The sequence below is a fragment of the Hirundo rustica genome, unplaced genomic scaffold (assembly GCF_015227805.2).
Source record: "Hirundo rustica isolate bHirRus1 unplaced genomic scaffold, bHirRus1.pri.v3 scaffold_315_arrow_ctg1, whole genome shotgun sequence".
Classification (NCBI taxonomy): domain Eukaryota; kingdom Metazoa; phylum Chordata; class Aves; order Passeriformes; family Hirundinidae; genus Hirundo; species Hirundo rustica.
Genome location: NW_026690362.1, coordinates 1 through 21,131, shown reverse-complemented (window position 1 = coordinate 21,131; position 21,131 = coordinate 1). Strand labels below are relative to the sequence as shown.

The 21,131-nt window shown below is 54.4% G+C and overlaps 2 protein-coding genes and 1 long non-coding RNA gene across 4 annotated transcripts in view; 2 read left to right on the top strand and 1 right to left on the bottom strand.

Annotated features, from left to right (window-relative positions):
- ENTPD4 (ectonucleoside triphosphate diphosphohydrolase 4) overlaps window positions 1-180 on the bottom strand; it is a 16,884-nt gene extending 16,704 nt beyond the window's left edge. For both annotated transcript variants that reach the window (XM_058424392.1, XM_040053997.2), the window contains exon 1: window positions 120-180. The gene's annotated coding sequence lies outside the window, so the exon portion shown is untranslated. The remainder of the gene's footprint in view (window positions 1-119) is intronic.
- A 3,962-nt stretch (window positions 181-4,142) lies between these two features.
- Window positions 4,143-5,164, top strand: LOC120747937 (uncharacterized). Its single transcript, XR_005699236.2, has 3 exons — window positions 4,143-4,519; window positions 4,816-4,906; window positions 4,994-5,164. It is a non-coding gene; the product is annotated as an uncharacterized LOC120747937 (long non-coding RNA).
- A 1,193-nt stretch (window positions 5,165-6,357) lies between these two features.
- On the top strand, window positions 6,358-19,449 carry LOC120747938 (mitoferrin-1-like). The gene is made up of 4 exons (XM_040053999.2): window positions 6,358-6,567; window positions 13,328-13,556; window positions 16,036-16,092; window positions 17,907-19,449. The coding sequence occupies exons 1-4, from the start codon at window positions 6,358-6,360 to the stop codon at window positions 18,425-18,427; spliced, it is 1,017 nt and encodes a 338-aa protein (XP_039909933.1). The 3' UTR covers window positions 18,428-19,449.
- Window positions 19,450-21,131: the final 1,682 nt, after the last annotated feature.

The window sequence follows — 21,131 nt, the reverse complement described above, 5'->3', positions numbered from 1 at the left end:
CCCGGCCCGGCTCCCCCCGAACCCCGCGGCCCCCCGGCGATCCCGATCCCGATCCCATTCCCGACCCCCGATCCCATTCCCGGCCCCATTCCCGGGGTTTCCCCTCTCTCCCCGTTCACCTCCCGGGCCGCCCCATGGCAACCGGCCCCGCGCCACTTCCGGGTGCGCCGCCGGATCTGACGTAAGAGCGATGACGTCACGGCGGAGCCGGGAAGGGATTCCCCGGGGCGTGGCCACAACAGAGAGGCGTGACCAAGGGGCGTGGTCACAGTGGGGTGGGCGTGGCCAGGGGCAAAAAAAAAATCGCTTAAAAACCAGGCAAAATCGGTAAAAAAATCAGCCAAAAATCGCTATAAAACCAGGCAAAAATCGCCAAAAAAACAGGTAAAATCGGTAAAAAATCAGCCAAAAATAGCTACAAACACAGGTAAAAATCACTTAAAAAATCAGCCAAAAATCGCTATAAACACAGGTAAAAATCGCTTAAAAATCAGCCAAAAATCGCTATAAACACAGGTAAAATTCCCTGTAAAACCAGGAAAAAATCGCTATATAAACAGCAAAAAAAATCGTTATAAAAACTATTATAAACAGCTTTTAACACCAGAAACAGGAGTTTATGGCTATAAACACGCCAAAATTGAGAAATATGTAGAATTTATAGCTATAACTGTGCCACTATTTTGAGACGTATAAAATGCATAGCTGCAGGCGCGACCGTGTTTTGAAAGGTTTAAAATTTATAGCTAGAAACGTGTCAGGATTTTTGAGATATATAAAATTTATACCTATAGAAGTGTCAATAGTTTGGAATACATTCAATTTATAGGTATCACTATGCCAATCTTCCTTTTCCTTTTTCCTTTCCTTTCCTTTCCTTTCCTTTCCTTTCCTTTCCTTTCCTTTCCTTTCCTTTCCTTTCCTTTCACTTTCCCCTTTCCCCTTTCCCTTTTCCCCTTTCCCTTTCCTTTTCCCTTTTCCTTTTCCCCTTTTCCCTTTTCCCTTTTCTCCTTTCCCCTTTCCCTTTCCCCTTTTCCCTTTTCCCTTTTCCCCTTTCCCTTTTCCCCTTTCCCCTTTCCCCTTTTCCCTTTCCCCTTCCCCTCCCCAAATTCCCATTCCCTGAACCCCAAGCCAGGTTTTTCCCTTCATTTCCCAGCTCTGGAATTTTCCTGAGCGCTGGGAACAACCCGGGACAAACCCTGCAGCTCCTCTGCCCAGTGCCCCCAGTCCCTCCCATCGTTCCCCCAGGGCTCCAAACCAGAAAGGCGAGTTGGGGAAAGGAAAAAAAAAACAACAAAACAAAAACTGGTGTGCAGGAATTAACACCAGAGCAGCTTTAATTCCACACAGTGCCCGCCCGCGGAGGGGAACGGGGTCAGGATTTGGGAGCGCCTAAAGGAACCCAGCGGCCAAATTCCAGCTCCACTCCATAACCTGGGAGAGCTGGAGCTCCCAGCCTGGCTCTGGTGGAGCTGCAGCGCTGCCTCTTCCCGTTTTGGGATGGTTTGGGGCTGGAAGAACCCCCTGGAGAATCTCCAGGGCTCAATTATCCCGAATTTCCCCTGCTGGTGGCTCTCCCTGGCACCACCTCATTGTGATGTTACACAAAATCCCGGCTCTGAAACCGATCCCTGGGTGACTCAGGAGAAAAGGAGAAAGTTCAGGGAATGTGGTTAAACCGGGGAATGATCCTGCTCTGCCAATTGTCTCATCCTGATGGGCTCCACCACTTTTTTGGGGCAAAAAACCCCACGAATCCCAGCCCTGAGCTTGCAGCACAGCAGGAATTCCTGCTTTTCTGTGATTTTCCAGCACTAATCCCAACACCAGCCCCTCACGATTCGAACCAGGGGCTGGAGCTCCCAAAGTGGGTCAGGTCACCCTGAAGACAAAACAGAATTGTTTGTTGATATCCCTGGAGTTTGCAAACATAAAGATAAAAAAACCCAATAACTGGTACACGCCGGGTTTCCAGGCAGATGAATTCGATTTCCCTGTGGCTCTCCATTCCCAGGGTGCAGGAGAATCCAGGTTGGATCCTTTTCCAGGGATCTGCTGAGGCTGGGAGAAGGGGCTGGAATGAGGTCCAGACCTGGAGTTAAATTGGTATTTTGGGGGTTTCTAAGGAGGCCTGGAGCTGCAATGAGGTCCAGACCGGGAGTTAAATTTGTATTTTGGGGGTTTCTAAGGAAGGATGGGGCTGGAATGAGGTCCAGACCGGGAGTGAAATTGGTATTTTGGGGGTTTCTAAGGAAGGATGGGGCTGCAGTGTGCCGGGAAGGGGCGGCTCCGTGCCCTGTGGGATGGGGAATTGATTCCCACATGGATTCTGTCTTTCCTATGAGGATCTGGCACTCAAACTTGCCAAAAAACCAGAAGCTGTGAGGACATGAAACTCCAGCTGGCTGCGCTGCGAATAAGATTAAAACCAAATCAACCGTTTATATTTGCTCTGATCCCTCTTCCGAAGCCTTTATGAAACGCCATGAACCGGGGCCTTTTCCTTTCCACATCAAAAATCCTGGAATGGTTCAGGTTGGGAGGGATCTTAAATCATCCCTGGGCTGGGTTCCACTGTCCCGAGCCGTGCCCCAGACACTTCCAGGGACGGAGCAGCCACAGCTCCCCCGGGAATTCCACTCCAGGGAAGAAAACCACAGCGATCCGACGCCGAACGCGCCGATCAAACCGAAATAAACTCCAAATCTGCTGCTCCGCGGCTTTGGCAGCGGCCGGGGCAGCGCCGTGCCGGTGGTGGGAAGGATAAAACGCCCCGAGCCAGGTGGAGCTCAGCTGTTAGAGAAGCTGGAGATTGGCAAAGTGAAAAAAAAAAAAAAGGAGAAAAAATAAAAAATATAAACACGAAGCGCTGGATGTCGGAGATAAACCCGAATTTGGGCGCTCACCTCGCAGCTGGGCACCGCTGCCTTATCAGCCGGGGGGCAGCTGCTGGGTCTGGCCTGGGGTGGGCTTTGATAAGGAGCTCCAGGTTCTCCTTATCAGCTGGGAGGGGTCGTGGGTGCTGCCCCAGCCCACCAGGAGCCTTTCACTGCCTGCTGATTTCTCCTTTCTCCTGGAATTCCTGGCGCTGGGCTCCGCTCCTGCCGTCCCACAGCTGCTCCGGGAGGGAGGTGCTGGGCTGGGGATGGCTCCTGGATTTATGTACGTGGTTGAATTTTGGGGATTCCGCTGCGACTCGGTGGGGTTTGAGTAATAAAGTTGTGGATTCGTGGAATGGTTTGGGTTGGAAGGAGCTGAAATCCCATCCAGTGCCACCCCTGCCATGGCAGGGACATCTCCCACTGTCCCAGGTTATCCCAACCTGGCCTTGGGCACTGCCAGGGATCCAGGGGCAGCCACAGCTCCTCTGGGAATTCCAGCCCAGCCCATGCTCACCCTCCCAGCCAGGAATTCCTTCCCAATATCCCACCCCAAATCTCCCCTTTCCCAGTTTAAACCATTCCCTGTGTCCTGTCCCTCCAGGCTCTCCTGCCCGGCAAATTCCCAGCGTCCAGGGCTGTTCCCGCAGCACCTGCAGAGGGACGGGAAAACAGAATCCTGGGGCGGTTTGGGTGGGAAGGGACCGTAACTCCCACCCAGTGCCACCCCCTGTCCCCTGCAGGGACATCTCCCACTGTCCCAGGTCGCTCCAAGCCCATCCATGTGGCCCTGGACGCTCCCGGGCTGAGGCTGTGGCAGCCCAAACAAACGCGTTTTTAGCTTTGCCCTCCCCTCTTTCCTTTCTCCGATGGAATTTTGGGGCTCGTGGAGCACCCCTGGGAGCCCCGAGCGCTGGGAGCTCCAGGGTGGGATGCAGGGAGCAGGGGGTGGGAAGGGAAGAGCGAGGGAATCCTCGTCGCTGGTCTCACAGGACGCTTTCCAGGGAAGCGGAGCTGCCTTTGCCCAGGGATGGCCGCTCTGTGCCAGGCAGGGATGGCAGGAATCCATCCCACACACACAGGCTGCTCCTCTTCCTGCTGCTGGCCACGACCTCTGCCCGATTTCCCTGGCAGAAACCATGGATAATCCCATCCCCTGGCCAGGAAAAGCCCTCGGGCCGAGCCTCTGCTTTGAGACCTGAGCCTTGGAGCAGGATCCCTCATGGCACCGCTCCAGGGTTAAAATATAACCTGGAAGCAGAATTCCGGCCCGATCCAGGTGATTATCAGGCGGAGGCTGCAGGAGAAAGGGCTCATTAACGCGACGCTAATTGCCCCTCCCTGCCCTGCCAGAGGCACGAGAAAGGAGATTAAAGTTCTTGCTGGGGGAGAGCGAAAAAAAAACCACCTCGATAAACCCTCTGGAGCAATCCTGGGAAATGTGTCCCTGCCGGTTTTATTTCCTTGGATCACAGAAAGGGAAGTTCCTGTGCCGGGTTTGTGTCTGGGGATCTTCGTTCCCTGCTGGAATTACGGGTTTGGATGTGGCTCTGCTGCTCTGAAGTTGTCATTTAATGCGGAAAACACCGTGACGAACCCCGCCAGCAGCACGGGTTTGGTCTCCTTCCAAGGAAACAAAGGTGTGAGAACCCCGCAGCTTCTCCCAGAGGGCAACAAGGGGAGATTTAAGCAATCCCTGGGTGAAATTTTGAGTTGTTGAGGGGTTTTGTACTCTCAGCTTCGCACAGGTTGAGTTTCCCGGTCTCAGGGATGGGGGGACACCGTGGGACAGCAGCTGGCTGTCACCTCCAGCTCTCCCACATCCTGGAGAAGCGCTTTTTTTCCGAGCGCAGGAAACGCTGCCAGGTCCCCCAAATCAATCAGGAGCGAGCGCCATGCGTGACAAAACGCCGTTTATTGTTATTTTCTCTGGCAGCTCCGCGTTCCCACGGGGAACAGAGAATTCCCAGCACGAATATGGGAAGGAGGAAGGAGAACAGCTCGTGCTGCCCCCAGCACCTCTCCAGGTAGCCAGGATGTCACCGCACCTGGATTTTCTCACCTCGTGCGTGCTCGTTTCCAAACCCAACACTTTATTTTCCTGCCTTTTCCAGGCTCTGAGGATGGTTTCCCTCCTTCCCAAGGCCCACGCAGCAATAAATCGCCCTGCAGTATCACGGGAATGGTTAACCTTGATTTCAGCTCTCGCAACACCTCCTTCCCCCGTGCAAGGTCGAATTCCAAATAATCCTTCGGAGAGGAATGAAATAAAGCCGGGGCTGCTCCCCGGGGCCACAAAGACTTTGCCTCCTTCTCTTGCAGAGCACCAAATTCACCCGGTTCGGGTCGGTTTGGAGGTGGAACAAGAAAATCACGTCAAATATGAGGGCAGAGAAGCGTTTCTGGGGAGCAGGGATGCGAGGGGAGCTCCTTCCTCCCCCACACGAGGATTGGGATCCGCAGGGAGGGATGGGGATGTGGTGGATCCCTTCTTCTCCAAGGGCAGGAAGTTTTCCTAAACCCTTCCAGGAGGGGTTTTTCCCCCAACAGCAAGGCACAGGAGGGGACAGGGCTCCCCAGGACTCCCCCAAAAAACCCTAAATAAACCCTGTTCTAGGTTATCTCCCCCCGATCAGCAGCGCAGGAGCTGAGCGCAGCCCCTTTGTGCTTTGGGGACAATTTGGGGCTGGTTTGGGGACAATTTAGGGCCGGTTCGGGGACCCTGTAGGGCCAACAGCCCCTTTGCCCATGGAGTCTCCAACTCCAGGGGTGATTGCAGCTTCCCCTGCTTCAGCAGGGAGTGATCACTGGGGGTCCCTGTCCTTTTATAGGGTCCCTGTCCTTTTATAGGGTCCCTGTCCTTTTATAGGGTCCCTGTCCTTTTATAACGTCCCCGTCCTGGCACAAGGGATGGGTGCGAGCTGTGAGGGGCGCACCCGTTCTCAGGAGCGCTGTGAGCTCGCACAGGACGCGGGACACCCGGAGGCGACATCCCGGCAGTCCCAGCCGTGCCACCGTCAAGCTGCGACTAAAAACCCCTCCCTTGCGCTCAGCTTTGCCCGCGGCACAACCCGCGGGGTCCCCACCCTCCGGCAGGCACCAAGCGCTGCCGCCGGCTCGCCGCGACGCCGCGCCCGCCGCTCCAGGTGACAGTTGCGACTCCCACAACCGCGTCCCCCCTCAGCGACGGCGCCGCAGCAGCGCCCGCCCCTCAGGGCAACGCCCCGCCCACCCACCGCTACGGCCAACCACGCCCCTCCTCTTCTCTCTTTTCACTGGTTAATATCCACGCCAATCATTTCCCCGCCGGGCGATGTCACGGATGCGCGGCGCGCTGATTGGTGCGGTCGGGATAGGAGTGGCGAGCGCGGCTTTAAAGGAGGTTGGGGCGGCGCGGGGTCCCAGTGCCCCCCCCCCCCCCGGTGTCCCCCCCACGGTGTCCCCAGCCCGTCCCCCGGTGTCCCCCCGCTGCCGGCGGATGGAGCTGAGCTGTGCCATGGGGGGCAGCGCCGCCGCCCCGCCGGGCCCCGGGCCCCCCCCCGCCACCGCCACCACCGGGGCCGGGCTCAGGGAGGGCGAGGAGTACGAGAGCCTGCCCAGCGGCGCCGCGCTCGGCACGCACATGGTGGCCGGGGCCGTTGCGGGGATCATGGAGCACACGGTCATGTACCCCGTGGACTCGGTCAAGGTGTGTAGGGGACAGCGGTTGAGCGCCGGGGGAGGCCGGCGGACCGGGATGCGCCGGGGGATGCTGCGGGGAGCGGGGCGACACGCGTGGGGTGGCGGGGGGTTCGGGGGCACCGGGAGACGGGAGGGTGCAAAGGGGTGCGGGAAGTGCTGGGGTGCAAAGAGAGGACAGAAGGGGTGTGCAAAAGGTTTGGGGGTGCAAGAGGTTTTGGGGTGCAAGGAGGGGAGAGATCAGAAGGGGTGTGCAAGAGGTTTTGGGGTGCTAGGAGGGGAGAGAACAGAAGGGGTGTGCAAAAGGTTTGGGGGTGCGAGAAGTGCTGGGGGTGCAAGGAGGGGAGAGAACAGAAGGGGTGTGCAAAAGGTTTGGGGGTGCAAGGAGGGGAGAGAACAGAAGGGGTGTGCGAGAGGTTTTGGGCGTGCAAGAGGTTTTGGGGTGCAAGGAGACGAGAGAACAGAAGGGGTTTTGGGGGCGCAAAAAGAGGGGAGGTGTGAAGGGTGTGCAAGGAACCGTTGTGGTGCAAAGAGTGTGAGCAGTTGTTGGGGTGCCCGAGGTCCCCGGGACGGGACGGGTCCCCGAGGTGTCCCCCCAAAATCCCCGCTGGAGCCCTCCCGCAGCCCCGGGCAGCTCTGCGCTGGTGCAAAGGTGATGTGCCAGCGATGCCCTCCCGGGCCTGGAAGTGCATCAGGAGCTCCCCGGGCAGCTTTTCCCTCCCCGCAGCGTTGGAATCCCGGCTCGGGAGGGAAAAGCTGCTGGGGTCGGTGCTGTGTCCGCGCCGGGATGCGGTGAGCGGCTCCGGTGGGCTCGGGGTGTGCATTTTGGAGCTGCTGATGCTCGAGCGCACTCGGGGAGGGTTTCCCAGCGTCTCCAGAGCGCTGGGAATCATCCTGAAGGATATTTCCTCCCTCTGCCCTGCCGGTTTGCTGCTGCGGGGCCTTCAGAAAGAAGAGGGAAAGCTGGGAGAAGCCAAACTCCCTGAAAGCTGGTGCGGATGAATCACGAGATGTTGCAATCCCTTCTCCTTTTCATGCAGGGCTCCTTGTGAGAGTAGAAAGAGCAGAGGAGAGAGGAAGTGCCTTGACTTTTGCAGGTCCTGCCAGTGTGATGGGCACTCAGAGAGATATTCCCGTGTATTTATTTTATTTTTTTTTTTTCCCTCCCCTGTTTTCCCTCCGTGTCTGCACCTGGCTCACAGATTTGGGATGTCCCCCCGGGGCGTGGGGTCGGTGCCCACCCCGAGCGTGGCACCGGCTGCTGGCACAGGCAGATGAGGTGTTTTGTGCCCGGTCAGGGCCGCAGCGGCTCCGTGGGTGTTGTCCCTCCGGAATTCTGGAGTCCTTCACCGGAGCTTTTCCTCCGCGCAGGGAGAGCAGGGCGAGAAATGAAAGCGGCGGTGCCCCGGCTTCCCGGAGTGGGAGGCGCTTTGGAGGAAAAAAATTCCTTGAGTTGTGACTTCCCTGGCTGCTCCAGGGCCGGGGCTGTGCTTTCGGCTGGGATTATCCCGCTCAGCCGAGTGCCTGGAAGTGCTGGGGGCGGATGAAAAGCTCGGGGCTGCTGCGGGAAAACGCCGCTGGAGCCCGGCCGGGGTCGCTCCGGAGAAATCCCGAGCTGGGCTCTGCTCCTGCCCTGGGCGCTCGCTGCTGCTCCACCTGTCTGCTCTGGGGAAAGGCGACGACTTTTCCCATCCAAAAAAGGATTTTTTTCATGCCTAAAGAGCTTTATTTTTGTTTGGTTTGTTTTTGTTTTTGTTTTTGTAGTGGGTGTGATACAATAACAACTCAGCTCCTAAGAGCAGCTCTATCGTGGGAGAGGAGCCACGTTCCTACTAAAAAAGGAGGAAAGTTTTTTTCCTGGGTGGGATTTCCTGGGTCAGAGTTCCAGGCTGGGGGAGCTCGGGTTTTTCTGGAGGTGCAGAAAGAGCACCTGGGCAGCTCCTGCTCGGTGGGGGGGAAATGTCTGGCTTCCAGCGAGTCATTTCCTCCCAAAGAGAAACCGAAAATGTCGTAATTTGGGGAATTGTTTGCTGCAGACGCTTGCACAACCCCTGAGCTCGGCGGGGTCACGGAATCCCAGAATGGTTTGGGTGGGAAAGGACCTTAAAATCCCCCGGTGCCACCCCTGGGCACCTCCCACTGTCCCAGGCTGCTCCAGCCTGGCCTTGGACACTTCCAGGGATCCAGGGGCAGCCACAGCTCCTCTGGGAATTCCATCCTTCAGAGAAAATAAATAAACCCAAACCAAAAGGCGAGCGAGGTCTGAGGGCCTTTGTGGGGTGTCAAAGCGGTGACCCTCTGCCAGGACGTGCAAAGCAGAAACCTGACTCCTGCTGGGAAAACAATTGTGGCTTAAAAAAATCCATAAAAAACCCAAAAAAACCCAACCAGAAAACAACGCCGGAGTACCGCAGGAGAGCTGGGGCTCTTCCCAAGCTGCATCCAGCAGGACAGAGCTCTTCCCAAGGAGCAGGGAGCTGCCTCAACCTGACCCTGGCACTTGTGGTGGGTTATTTTATTTTCCTGCCCAAGCTGCAACCAGGACAACCGGGGCGCTTGTGGCCGGCCCTGCGCCGCTGCCTTATGCAACGGGGATTAATTGCAGGAGGTGGAGAAGAAATTCTTGGCTGCTTATCAGGGGTGAGGCTCCAGGAGCTGCTTGGTGGCTTCAGATAGGTGAGAGGAGCTGGGGGCACTGCCCAGCTCGGGGAAATCATCTCCTCAAGCCCTGATAAACTTGAGGCGCAGAGCTGCTCCCAGCTCCGGGCCTCTGGCTCGACAGCAGCCAGGAGAGATCCTGGCTTTGGTTATTCCTTGTCCTCCTAAATCCTGATTATTCCTTGGGCAGTTTGTGCTGTTAAATCCTGATTTTGGTTATTCCTTGGACTGTTTGTCCTGTTGAATCCAGGTTTTGGTTGTTCTTGGTCTCGTTTTCCTCCTAAACCCTGATTTTGGTTGTTCCTTGGGCTGTTTGTCCTCCTAAATCCAGGTTCTGGTTATTCCCTGGACAGTTTCTCCTCCTAAACCCTGATTTTGGTTGTTCCCTGGACACTTTCTCCTCCTAAACCCTGATTTTGGTTGTTCCCTGAACAGTTTCTCCTCCTAAACCCTGATTTTGGTTGTTCCCTGAACAGTTTCTCCTCCTAAACCCTGATTTTGGTTGTTCCTTGGGCTGTTTGTCCTGTTGAATCCAGGTTTGGGTTATTCCTTGTGCTTTTAGTCCTATTCAATCCGGATTTTTGTTATTCCTTGGATTGTTTTTCTTGATTTTGGTTATTCTTTGGGCAGTTTGCCCTCTCGAATCCTGCTTTTGGCTACTCCTTGGGTTGCTGAATCCTGGTTTTATCTGCTCCTAGGGCTGCTAGTCCTGTTGAACCTGGGTTTTGGTTATTCCTTGTGCAGTTAGTCCTGGTTTTATCTGCTCCTTGGGCTGTTTGTCCTGTTAAATCCTGCTTTTGGTTATCCCTTGGGCTGTTTGACCTGTTTTTATGGGCAATTAGTCCTGGTTTTATCTGCTCCTTGGGCCGTTTGTCCTGTTTTACCCAGGTTTTGGTAATTCCTTGGGCTGTCAGTCCTGTTTTACCCAGGTTTTGGTTATTTCTTGGGCTGTCAGTCCTGGTTTTATCGGCAGTTAGGCTTGGTTTTAGCTACTCCTTGGGCTGTCAGTCCTGTTCTACCCACAGGTGATGGGTGGCTGATGCAAACTGCAGCCCTTGTGGGCTCCTCTGGGCTGTGGGGTGAGTTTTGGTGGATTTGAGCTTCAGAGCAGCTCAGATCCACCAAAAAAAAAACAAAGAAGAAATGAAGAATTCCTATTTATTCATTCTTATTTGAGAGCCCTGCCCACTTTACTTCCCTTTTCCATGAAAAGCTGCCCTGTTCCTGACCAAGCTGGAGCAGCAGGCTCTCTGGAAATTGATTTTCCTGGGGCGTGTGTGGTCCTGACAGCTACAGGAGGTTCTGTTCCATCGTGCTGGGGTGAAAGTGGGGAAAACTGGATGGAAATCCTTGGTTTTACTTCCCAAAAATACTGCACATAAATGTCACCTGCTGCTCCCAGGGATAAACTGGGATTTTCTCCGGAGCATCCTAAAATCCTGGCTGGCCTCCATAGGATGGGGTCTGAAATTCCAGCCAAGTCTCCTTGCAAAGAACTCCTGTGTGTTTTTTATGTTTTTTTTTAAAAGAGTATTTATTACAAATTCCATAATTTGGTTGGCCTAAACTTGAGTAAACCCAGCTTGGTTTTGTTATTCCAGTTGAAAATCCTGAACTGAGCTCTGGTCTTTTCCTTGGGTTCACGGAGGGGGTGTGGAAATGTTTTGGGATTTGGGGGCTCCAAGGTTCAAACCTTAAAGGTTTTTATGGGACTGAAGGCTGAGCTGCTGCGTGCCTAATTAATGAAGGGCTTGACGAGCCAAGGAAGGAATCCTTCCTGCAGCTCTCTCAAGGTTTTCCTTGGGAAAGCTTTAATTCCAGAGGTTGCAGAACACCCAGAGCTGAGGCCTTCCCAGTGTTAATGTTTGGAGCAGATCTCCAGGTTTTCCTTGGAAATTCTTTGATTCCAGAGGTTGATGAGCACCCAGAGCTGAGACCTTCCCAGTGTTTGTGTTTGGAGCAGATCTCAAGGTTCTCCTTGGAAAATCTTTAGTTCCAGAGGCTGCTGAGCACCCATTTCCCAGAGGGAGGCCTCTCCAATGTTTGTGTTTGGAGCAGATCTCGAGGTTCTCCTCAGAAAATCTTTAATTCCAGAGGCTGATGAACACCCATTTCTTCCCCAGGGCCGAGGCCTGCCCAGTGTTTGTGTTTGGAAGCCGAGGCTGCTCCAAGGGCCGCGTCCCTCCGGGCTGGTTTCGGTGTCAGGGGCTGGAATTGCAGAACTGTGGAATTACTGAGGTTGGAAAAGCCTTCCAAGGCCATCCAGTCCAAGCTGTGCCCCATCCCCACCTTGTCACCGGCACCGAGTGCCACGTCCAGGCCTTCCCTGGACACCCCAGGATGCGGCTCCATCACCTGTCCCCGTGTTTTAACCTTTTCCATGTGGAGAACAAGAGGGATCTGTGGGCCTTTCGCTGCTCAGGATTTCCTGGGATGATCTTTTCGGGATGGATGTGGTGGTTTGAGCTTTCCCAGTGCTGGTTTGGGGTCCTGGGACCCCTCACACGTTGTTGTCACCTCCAGGCCTTTGAGCCCTGGAAGGAGCTCCAAGGGATTTTCCTGAGGGGAAAATTGTGTAATGAAGTGTGTTTGGAGCAGGTTTGGATGCCAGGAGCTCGACTGGTTTAAAATCTGCGGGAGAAAAAACCCCGGGAGACAGAAGGGCAGCCGGAATTCCCTGGCCAGGCCCTCGGGGGAGAAAATCCCTGGGAGCTGAGGGGAAAACAGGGACAAGGAACCTCCCAGAGCTTCCAAGGGAACACTGGCTCTGCACTTTCTCCTTTTGGGGGAATTGCTGCCTGTTCCCAGTTTTCCCAGCTCGCCTTTCTAGGAACAGTCCCAAGCTGCTGTGCAGCTGCAGGAGGGACAAGCTGGGGCAGAGTCAGGGTGTTGAAAGCAGGAGAAAATTACAACCATCCCTGGATTTCTTCACCCAGCCTTTGGAGCAGCCTCATTGCTTGGGCTTTCCATGGATGGAGTAGAGCAGAGGTTACATTCGCCTCCAGGAGCAGCCTCATCCCTGAGTTTTCCATGGATAAAACAGAGCAGAGGTTACATTTCCCTCCTTTATCAGCCTCATGCTTGGACTTTCCATGGATTGAGTAGAGCAGAGGTTACATTTCTGTCCAGGAGCAGACTCATTCCTTGGGTTTTCCATGGATGAAGCGGAGTAGAGGTTACATTTCCATCCGGGAGCAGCCTCATTCCTTGGACTTTCCATGGATGGAGTAGAGCAGAGGTTACATTCCCATCCAGGAGCAGCCTCATCCATGAGTTTTCCATGAATAAAGCAGAGCAGAGGTTACATTCCCATCCAGGAGTAGACTCATTCCTTGGGTTTTCCGCAAATAAAACAGAGCAGAGTTTACATTTCCATCCTGCATCAACTTCATCCTTGGACTTTCCATGGATGGAGTAGAGCAGAGGTTACATTTAGCCTCATTCCTTGGGTTTTCCATGGATAAAGCAGAGCAGAGGTTACATTTCCATCCAGGAGCAGCCTATCCATGAGTTTTCCATGGATGAAACAGAGCAGAGTTTACATTTCCATCCTGCATCAACTTCATCCTTGGACTTTTCATGGATGGAGTAGAGCAGAGGTTACATTTAGCCTCATTCCTTGGGTTTTCCATGGATAAAACAGAGCAGAGGTTACATTCAGCCTCATTCCTTGGGTTTTCCATGGATAAAACAGAGCAGAGGTTACATTTAGCCTCATTCCTTGGGTTTTCCATGGATAAAGCAGAGCAGAGGTTACATTTAGCCTCATCCATGGGTTTTCCATGGATAAAGCAGAGCAGAGGTTACATTTAGCCTCATCCATGGGTTTTCCATGGATAAAGCAGAGCAGAGGTTACATTTAGCCTCATCCATGGGTTTTCCATGGGTAAAGCAGAGCAGAGGTTCCATTCCCCTCCAGGAGCAGCCTGCGCGTCGCAGTGGGAGCGTGGACCCCATCCAGCAGGATAAATAAAATAAAACCAGGATAAATGAGGGGCGTCCAGGGGCTGCGCCGAGCCCTGGCCGGTCTCGGGACGGCGGCGGCCCCGCGCCCCGGGGTTTGTTGCGCCGGGTGCGTGACCGAGGCGTCTCCCTCGTGTGCTCTGTTGCAGACGCGGATGCAGAGCCTGCAGCCGGACCCCAAGGCGCAGTACAGGAGCGTGTACGAAGCTCTCAAGAGGATGGTGCTGACTGAGGGCTTCTGGAGGCCGCTACGTGGGATTAACGTCACCGTGCTGGGCGCCGGCCCTGCCCACGCCTTGTACTTCGCCTGCTACGAGAAAATGAAAAAGTCTCTCAGCGATGTTTTCCAGCAGGGAGGAAACAGCCACTTGGCCAATGGTATTTTTTTGGGTTTTTTTTGTTTTTTTTTTCCCTTAAAAAAACCAAAACCTTTTGTGGTTACTGACCTGTCCCTTGCCTGCTTCTCACTCAGCCTGGCGCCCCCCTCCCAATCTAAATTCTTGTTTAATCTGCAATTATTCCAGCATAAATCATCAGTTTAGTGAGCAAAAGGTGTTGAGGTGCAGCTGTTCCTGTATTTCCATGGAATCCTTAAAGCTGGGAAAGATCTTCAGGATCAAGTCCCACCTCTGAAGGTTTCACCTAAAGGTCTGATCTTATGTTGAAGGCATCACCTCAGCCTCTGGAGGTTTGAATTCAGATCCTGGGAGCGTGGATTGCACTCCATCCTTTAATTTTTACCAGGAATATTTCGCTTTTAAACCTGAAATGGCAGCAGAAATCCTGGGATTGAGCAGCCAGGAGTTTACCAAAGGGTGTGTGCTGGAGATTTAATTTTTAGCAGGAATATTTCACTTTGAAACCTGAAATAGCAGCAGAAACCCTGGGATTGAACAGCCAAGGCTTTTCCAAAGGGTTGTGCTGGTGATTTAATTTTTAGCAGGAAAATTCCACTTTTAAATCCTGAAATTGCAGCAGAAACCCTGGGACTGAGCAGCCAGGACTTTGCCAAAGGGTTTCTGCTGGAAATTTGATTTTTAGCAGGAATATTTCACTTTGAAACCCTGAGATTGAACAGCCAGGACTTTACCAAAGGGTTTCTGCTGGAAATTTAATTTTTATCAGGAATATTTCACTTTGAAACCCTGAGATTGAGCGGCCAGGACTTTGCCAAAGGGTTTCTGCTGGAAATTTAATTTTTATCAGGAATATTTCACTTTGAAACCCTGAGACTGAGCGGCCAGGACTTTGCCAAAGGGTTTCTGCTGGAAATTTAATTTTTTAGCAGGAATATTTCACTTTGAAACCCTGAGACTGAGCGGCCAGGACTTTACCCTAGGGTTTGTGCTGGAGATTCCCATGATTTTGCCAGGATGTGCTGGTGGGAATCCGCCACGGGCTCACTGAACTCGGTGAAGGGAATAAAATCGCTTCTGCTGGCTGCTCTTAGCTGGGAACGCATTCCTGCCTTTGCCTTTCAAGTAGCGACAGGCCTGCGGTGCCAGCAGGAAAACCGGAGCCGTGGCTTGGGGAGAAATGACCAAAAGTCACTCGGGCAAGAGGGAATTGGAGGTGGGGAGCGAGATCAAAGGCGAAGGAGTGGCTGGAGAGCCTGATCCCGGGGCCGAGCGCGGGATGGGTCGGGGCTGGCAGGGTTTGGCACAAACCGGGCTGAGTAAAGGGATGAAAATCCCTCATTAGGGATGTGCCCAGGGGAGGGTAAACATTGCTCACGGCTCGCCCCGGCGCCGCCGGTGTCTGGGGCGGGACGGGGCTGGGGAGTTGTTGTTGGGAAGAGCAAAGGGAAGGGGCTGGGGGCGGATCCGGGGTTCTCTCAAGGGTGGGTTTGCTGCCCTGGGAATCTTTGCTGTGGTCGTGGGTGCGCCATCAGTGTGGATGGATTCCCCCATGGATGGGATCCCCATGGATGGATTCTCCTAAGGATGGGATCCCCATGGATGGATTCTCCTAAGGATGGGATCCCCATGGATGGATTCTCCTAAGGATGGGTTCCCCATGGATGGATTCTCCTATGGATGGGTTCCCCATGGATGGATTCTCCTAAGGATGGGTTCCCCATGGATGGATTCCCCCATGGATGGGATCCCCATGGATGGATTCTCCTATGGATGGGATCCCCATGGATGGATTCTCCTATGGATGGGATCCCTATGGATGGATTCTCCCATGGATGGATTCTCCCATGGATGGATTCTCCTATGGATGGATTCTCCTAAGGATGGGTTCCCCATGGATGAATTCTCCTATGGATGGATTCTCCTATGGATGGATTCTCCTAAGGATGGGTTCCCCATGGATGGATTCTCCTAAGGATGGGTTCCCCATGGATGGATTGTCCTATCCTATGGATGGATTCTCCTAAGGATGGATTCTCCTATGGATGGGATCCCCATGGATGGATTCTCCTATGGATGGATTCCCCCATGGATGGGATCCCCATGGATGGATTCCCCCATGGATGGGATCCCCATGGATGGATTCCCCCATGGATGGGATCCCCATGGATGAATTCTCCTATGGATTTCCCCATGGATGGGATCCACTATGGGTGAATTCCCCCATGGATGGGATCTCACATGGATGTGATCCACCATAGATGGGTCCTCCTATGGATGGGATCCCCCGGGGATGGATCCCCTGTGGATGGGATCCCCCTGGGATGGATCCCCCGTGGATGGGATCCCCCGGGGATGGATCCCCTGTGGATGGGATCCCCCTGGGATGGATCCCCCGTGGATGGGATCCCCCGTGGATGGATCCCCCGGATGGCAGTGCCAGGGCCAGCCCCGCCTTCTGAGCCGGGTTTTCTTTTCTCAGGGCTGCTCTTGCCTTGCAGGCATCGCCGGGAGCGTGGCCACGCTGCTCCACGACGCTGTGATGAATCCTGCCGAAGGTAATTCCCGCCGATCTGGGAAGTGCTGCTCCTGCTGGGACACCCAGGGCCTGCAGTGATGATTTATCCCCGGATGAATCCAGGGATAAATCCCTGCTGCCTCTTCTCCCTCTGTCCCTTGGGAAGAGCAGGAGGAGATGAACCCAGCTCGGAGACCTCCAAAGCCACCAAACCCAGGGATTTGTTGGGAAGAGAGGGAGAGCAGCCAGGGGGGAATTTATCCCTGGATCTCTGTGGAGCATTGTGGCTTTGCAGGAGAGGTGTCCCCTCCTCTGCTGTCCCCTCCCTGTCACCGCTCCCTGCCCCTTGGTTTTCCTGAAACTTTGCACTCACCAAGCTGAGCTCAGGTTGTTGGATGGGGCTGGGAGATTCCCGAGGAGGAGGAGTGGCAGGACAGGCCTTGGGAAAATGAGGATTAACGGGAAAACGCAGCTGAAATGACAAATCTGTCACCTGCCAGCTCCTCAGGGTCCTGAGCGAGCCCAGAGCTGGGAACCTCTGAAGGAGAAACCTCCAGTGGATCAAATCCTTTTAATCACACCCCGATTGAATTAATTACATTAATTAAAAGTGGAGGTGACTGCGGCCAGTGGGGCTGCAGGGGGTGTGTGTGTGACACCCCAGGGTGATGCTCAGCTGTGAATTCACCCTCAGCGCTGCTGGGTCCGTGTGTGTGCGTCCCCTCCGGGGGTCCTGGGCAGCCTGGCTTCGTGCGGGAGCTGGGGGCTCATTAATTAACCCTGAGGAGTTCATTAGAGCTGGGGGCTCATTAATTAACCCTGAGGAGTTCATTAGAGCTGGGGGCTCATTAATTAACCCTGAGGAGTTCATTAGAGCTGGGGGCTCATTAATTAACCCTGAGGAGTCCATTAGAGCTAGAGGGTCATTAATTAACCCTGAGGAATTCATTAGAGCTAGAGGGTCATTAATTAACCGTGGGGAGTTCATCAGAACTAGTGGGTCATTAATTAAGCTTGAGGAGAGGGGTTCATTAGAACTAAAGGGTCATTAATTAAGCCTGAGGAGAAGGGTTCATTAGAACTAAAGAGTCATTAATGGAGCCTGACGAGAGGGGTTAATTAGGAATTGAGCTCTGAGCTGTCCCCTCGCTGTCCCAAGCTCTGGGATCGCTTGGCAGCTCAGGGGGATCAGTCTGGGTGAGGAAGTGGAGGTTGGGATTGGCCCTGAGGTCACTTTAGGGTCTGTGCCACCACACCAGACCCCCCCCTGAGCCGTGTCCCTGTCCCCACACCTGTCCTGGGGTCACACTGGGGTCTGTCCCAGCCCCCCTGAGCCGTGTCCCCTGGTTGTCCCCACACTGGCTCTGGGGTCACACTGGGGTCTGTCCCAGCCCCCCTGAGCCGTGTCCCTGTCCCCACACCTGCCCTGGCTCTGGGGTCACACTGGGGTCTGTCCCAGCCCCCCTGAGCTGTGTCCCTGTCCCAACACCTGCTCTGGGGTCACACTGGGGTCTGTCCCAGCCCCCCTGAGCCGTGTCCCCTGGCTGTCCCCACACCTGTCCTGGGGTCGCACTGGGGTGTGTCCCAGCCCACCATTCCCCCCTGAGCTGTGTCCCTGTCCCCACACCTGCCCTGGGGTCACACTGGGGTGTGTCCCAGCCCACCATTCCCCCCTGAGCCGTGTCCCCTGGCTGTCCCCACACTGGCTCTGGGGTCGCACTGGGGTCTGTCCCAGCCCACCATTCCCCCCTGAGCCGTGTCCCCTGGCTGTCCCCACACCTGTCCTGGCTCTGGGGTCACACTGGGGTCTGTCCCAGCCCCCCTGAGCCGTGTCCCCTGGCTGTCCCCCGGCAGTGGTGAAGCAGCGGCTGCAGATGTTCAACTCTCCGTACACGTCGGTGCTGGGCTGCGTGCGGACGGTGCGCAGGACTGAGGGCCTGGGAGCCTTCTACCGCAGCTACACCACGCAGCTGACCATGAACGTGCCCTTCCAGGCCATCCACTTCATCACCTACGAGCTCCTGCAGGAGCACCTCAACCCCCAGCGCCGCTACAACCCCGGCTCCCACATCGTGGCCGGCGCCGTGGCCGGGGCCGCGGCCGCCGCCGCCACCACGCCGCTGGACGTGTGCAAGACGCTGCTCAACACGCAGGAGAACACGGCCCTGAGCTCCCTCAACATCCGGGGCCACCTGTCGGGCATGGCCAACGCCTTCAGCACCGTCTACCAGCTGGGAGGGCTTCCCGGCTTCTTCAAGGGCGTCCAGGCTCGGGTGATCTATCAGATGCCCTCCACGGCCATCGCCTGGTCCGTGTACGAGTTCTTCAAGTATTTCCTCACCAGGCACGCGCTGGAGAGGAAAATGTCCTCGTGAGGGAGGGGAGAGGAGAGCGGGGAGCTGGCCGTGCCCCGTCCCGGCGTAGCCCGGCTGGGAATCGGGGTGGGTTCGGCGTCTTCCCTGCCCCGGGGTGGGGTTCCCGTGGGGCTCCCCTGGGAATTCCTGGTGATTGAGTGTTCCCCAGGGAATTTCTGGTCATTGAGTGTACCCTGGGAATTCCTGGTGATTGAGTGTTCCCCATGGATCTCCTGGTCATTGAGTGTATCCAGGGAATTCCTGGTCACTGAGTGTCCTCAAGCGATTCCCGGTCATTGAGTGTCTGCAGGAATTCCCGTGGTGTTCCCCAAGAATTCCTGGTCACTCAGTGTCCTCATGGAATTCCTGGTCACTGAGTGTCCCCTTGGATTTCCTGGTCGTTCAGTGTTCCCAGGGATTCCCATGGTGTCCCCATGGATTTCCTGGTCACTCAGTGTCCCCATGGAATTCCTGGTCATTGAGCGTACCCTGGGAATTCCTGATCACTGAATGTACCCAGGGAATTCCTGGTCACTCAGTGTCCTCATGGAATTCCTGGTCACTGAGTGTCCCTATGGATTCGTGGTCACCAAGTGTCCTCAGGGATTTCAGATCACTGAATGTCCCCATGGAATTCCCGGTCATGGAGGGTCCCCAGGGATTCCCATGGTGTTCCCCAGGAATTCCCGGTCATGGAGGGTCCCCAGGGATTCCCATGGGGGTCCCCAGGGATTCCCATGGTGTTCCCCAGGAATTCCTGGTCACTCAGTGTCCCCATGGAATTCCCGGTCACTCTGAGCCCTGGGATTCCCGGTCACCAAGTGTCCTCAGGAATTCCCGATCTCTGTCCCCATGGAATTCCCGGTCACTCAGTGTCCCCTTCCCTTCCTTAAACAACACCACCACCAACAACAAAAAGAAGAGTTTATACAGACTTTTATATTAATATATATATATATATTTAATAACTTTATTTTGTGGCAGTGAGATTGCAAACTGCTCTTTTCCTGGGAAAAAAGATGGAAGCTGGAGTTTACTCCTCGTTGAAGGCTTAGGTTATCCAACCTAAGCTGGTTTTTTTTGTTTTGTTTTATTTTTTATCTTTAATTTTATTTTTACAGCAAAGAAACAGGCAAAAAAAAAAAAAAAAAAAAAAAAAAGAGTCCTGGCGCAGAAGTTCATTTTTATATAAATATGAAATAGCTGGATAATGTTTATCCTTTATTTTTCTATGTAGGCATTTGGATTTGGGTGGGTTTTTAAACGCTTTTACAGCTGGCTGCGAAGCTGTTCAGAAAAGGGCTCGGGTCCCTCCTGCCCAAGGAAAACCCAAAATCGTTGATTTTGTTGCCAGATTTGCTTTAATGAACCCAGGTGGTGGCCTGGATACTCGTCAAGGTGCTTGAGGGGACGAGGAATCGGGGACAACTTCGGGAAAACGATCCCAAAATCCCTCTGTGGGCGAGAGGGGGGAGGAAAAAGCTCGATTCCGTTTGGGGTTTTTTTTTCCCGCTCTTGAAGCTGCGGATTTTTTACCGATTTTATTTTGCGTTTTAAGCTCGCTAAAGGTACATTTTTATCGGCTGTGGCCTCCACCCTGCCCGCGTTTATTCCCACTTTCTCCTCCCTGAAGCCCTGATCCCATTCCAGGACCTCTCCTGGGATCCCAGCAGTGCCTGGAGCTGCTCTGCTCCCAGGAAGGATCCTGGAGCTGCTCTTTACAGGATCCCTGGCAGCTCCAAAGCCGCCCCAAAATCCTTGGGAAAATCCCAGGGCGGATCCAAAGGCGTCTCCCAGGCTGGGCTTGGCGAGAAGCTGCTGCTGATCCCTGTCCAGGAGGGACAAAAATCCAACCTGGAGAGGGAAAATCCAACCTGGAGAGGGAAAATCCAACCTGGGGAGGGAAGATCCCAACCTGGAGAAGGAAAATCCCAACTTGGAGAGGGAAAATCCCAACCTGGAGAAGGAAAATCCAACCTGGAGAGAGGAAATCCAACCTGGAGAGGAGAAATCCAACCTGGAGAGGGAAATCCCAACCTGGAGAGGGAAAATCCTGACCTGGAGCAGGAAAATCCCAACTTGGAGAGGGAAAATCCCAACTTGGAGAGAGAAAATCCCGACCTGGAGAGGGAAAATCCCGACCTGGAGAGGGAAGATCCCAACCTGGAGAGGGAAAATCCCGACCTGGAGAGGGAAAACCAGACCTGGAGAGGGAAAAACCCAACCTGGAGAGGGAAATCCCAACTTGGAGAGAGAAATCCAAACCTGGAGAAGCTCCTCATTCCCCGAGTTTGGTTTTCCTGCTCGGAATGCTGAGTGGGAAGGGTGGGAGCCTCCTTGTGTGCCTGCTCCAGCTGGGAATTGCTCTTCCCAAAGCAAATTCCATCCCTTCAGCTTCTCCCTTGGGACAGCAGGAGGGATTTTTGGGACCCTGGATGTGCAAATTCCAGCTCCAGGGTCTGTGTCCCAATGGGAATTGCTCTTCCCAAAGCAAATTCCATCCTTCAGCTTCTCCCTTGGGACATCAGGAGGGATTTTTGGGACCCTGGATGTGCAAATTCCACCTCCAGGGTCCATTTCCCATTTGAATCCCGGGATAAATTCCATCCTTCCCGACCCAAATCCCAAGGTTTAGCTGCTCCTTTGGAAGACCAGCAGCCAAGGAAGGATTTTTGGGATCCATTCCAGGATCCGTGTCCCCTCTCCCCCTGTTGGGCACCCCGGG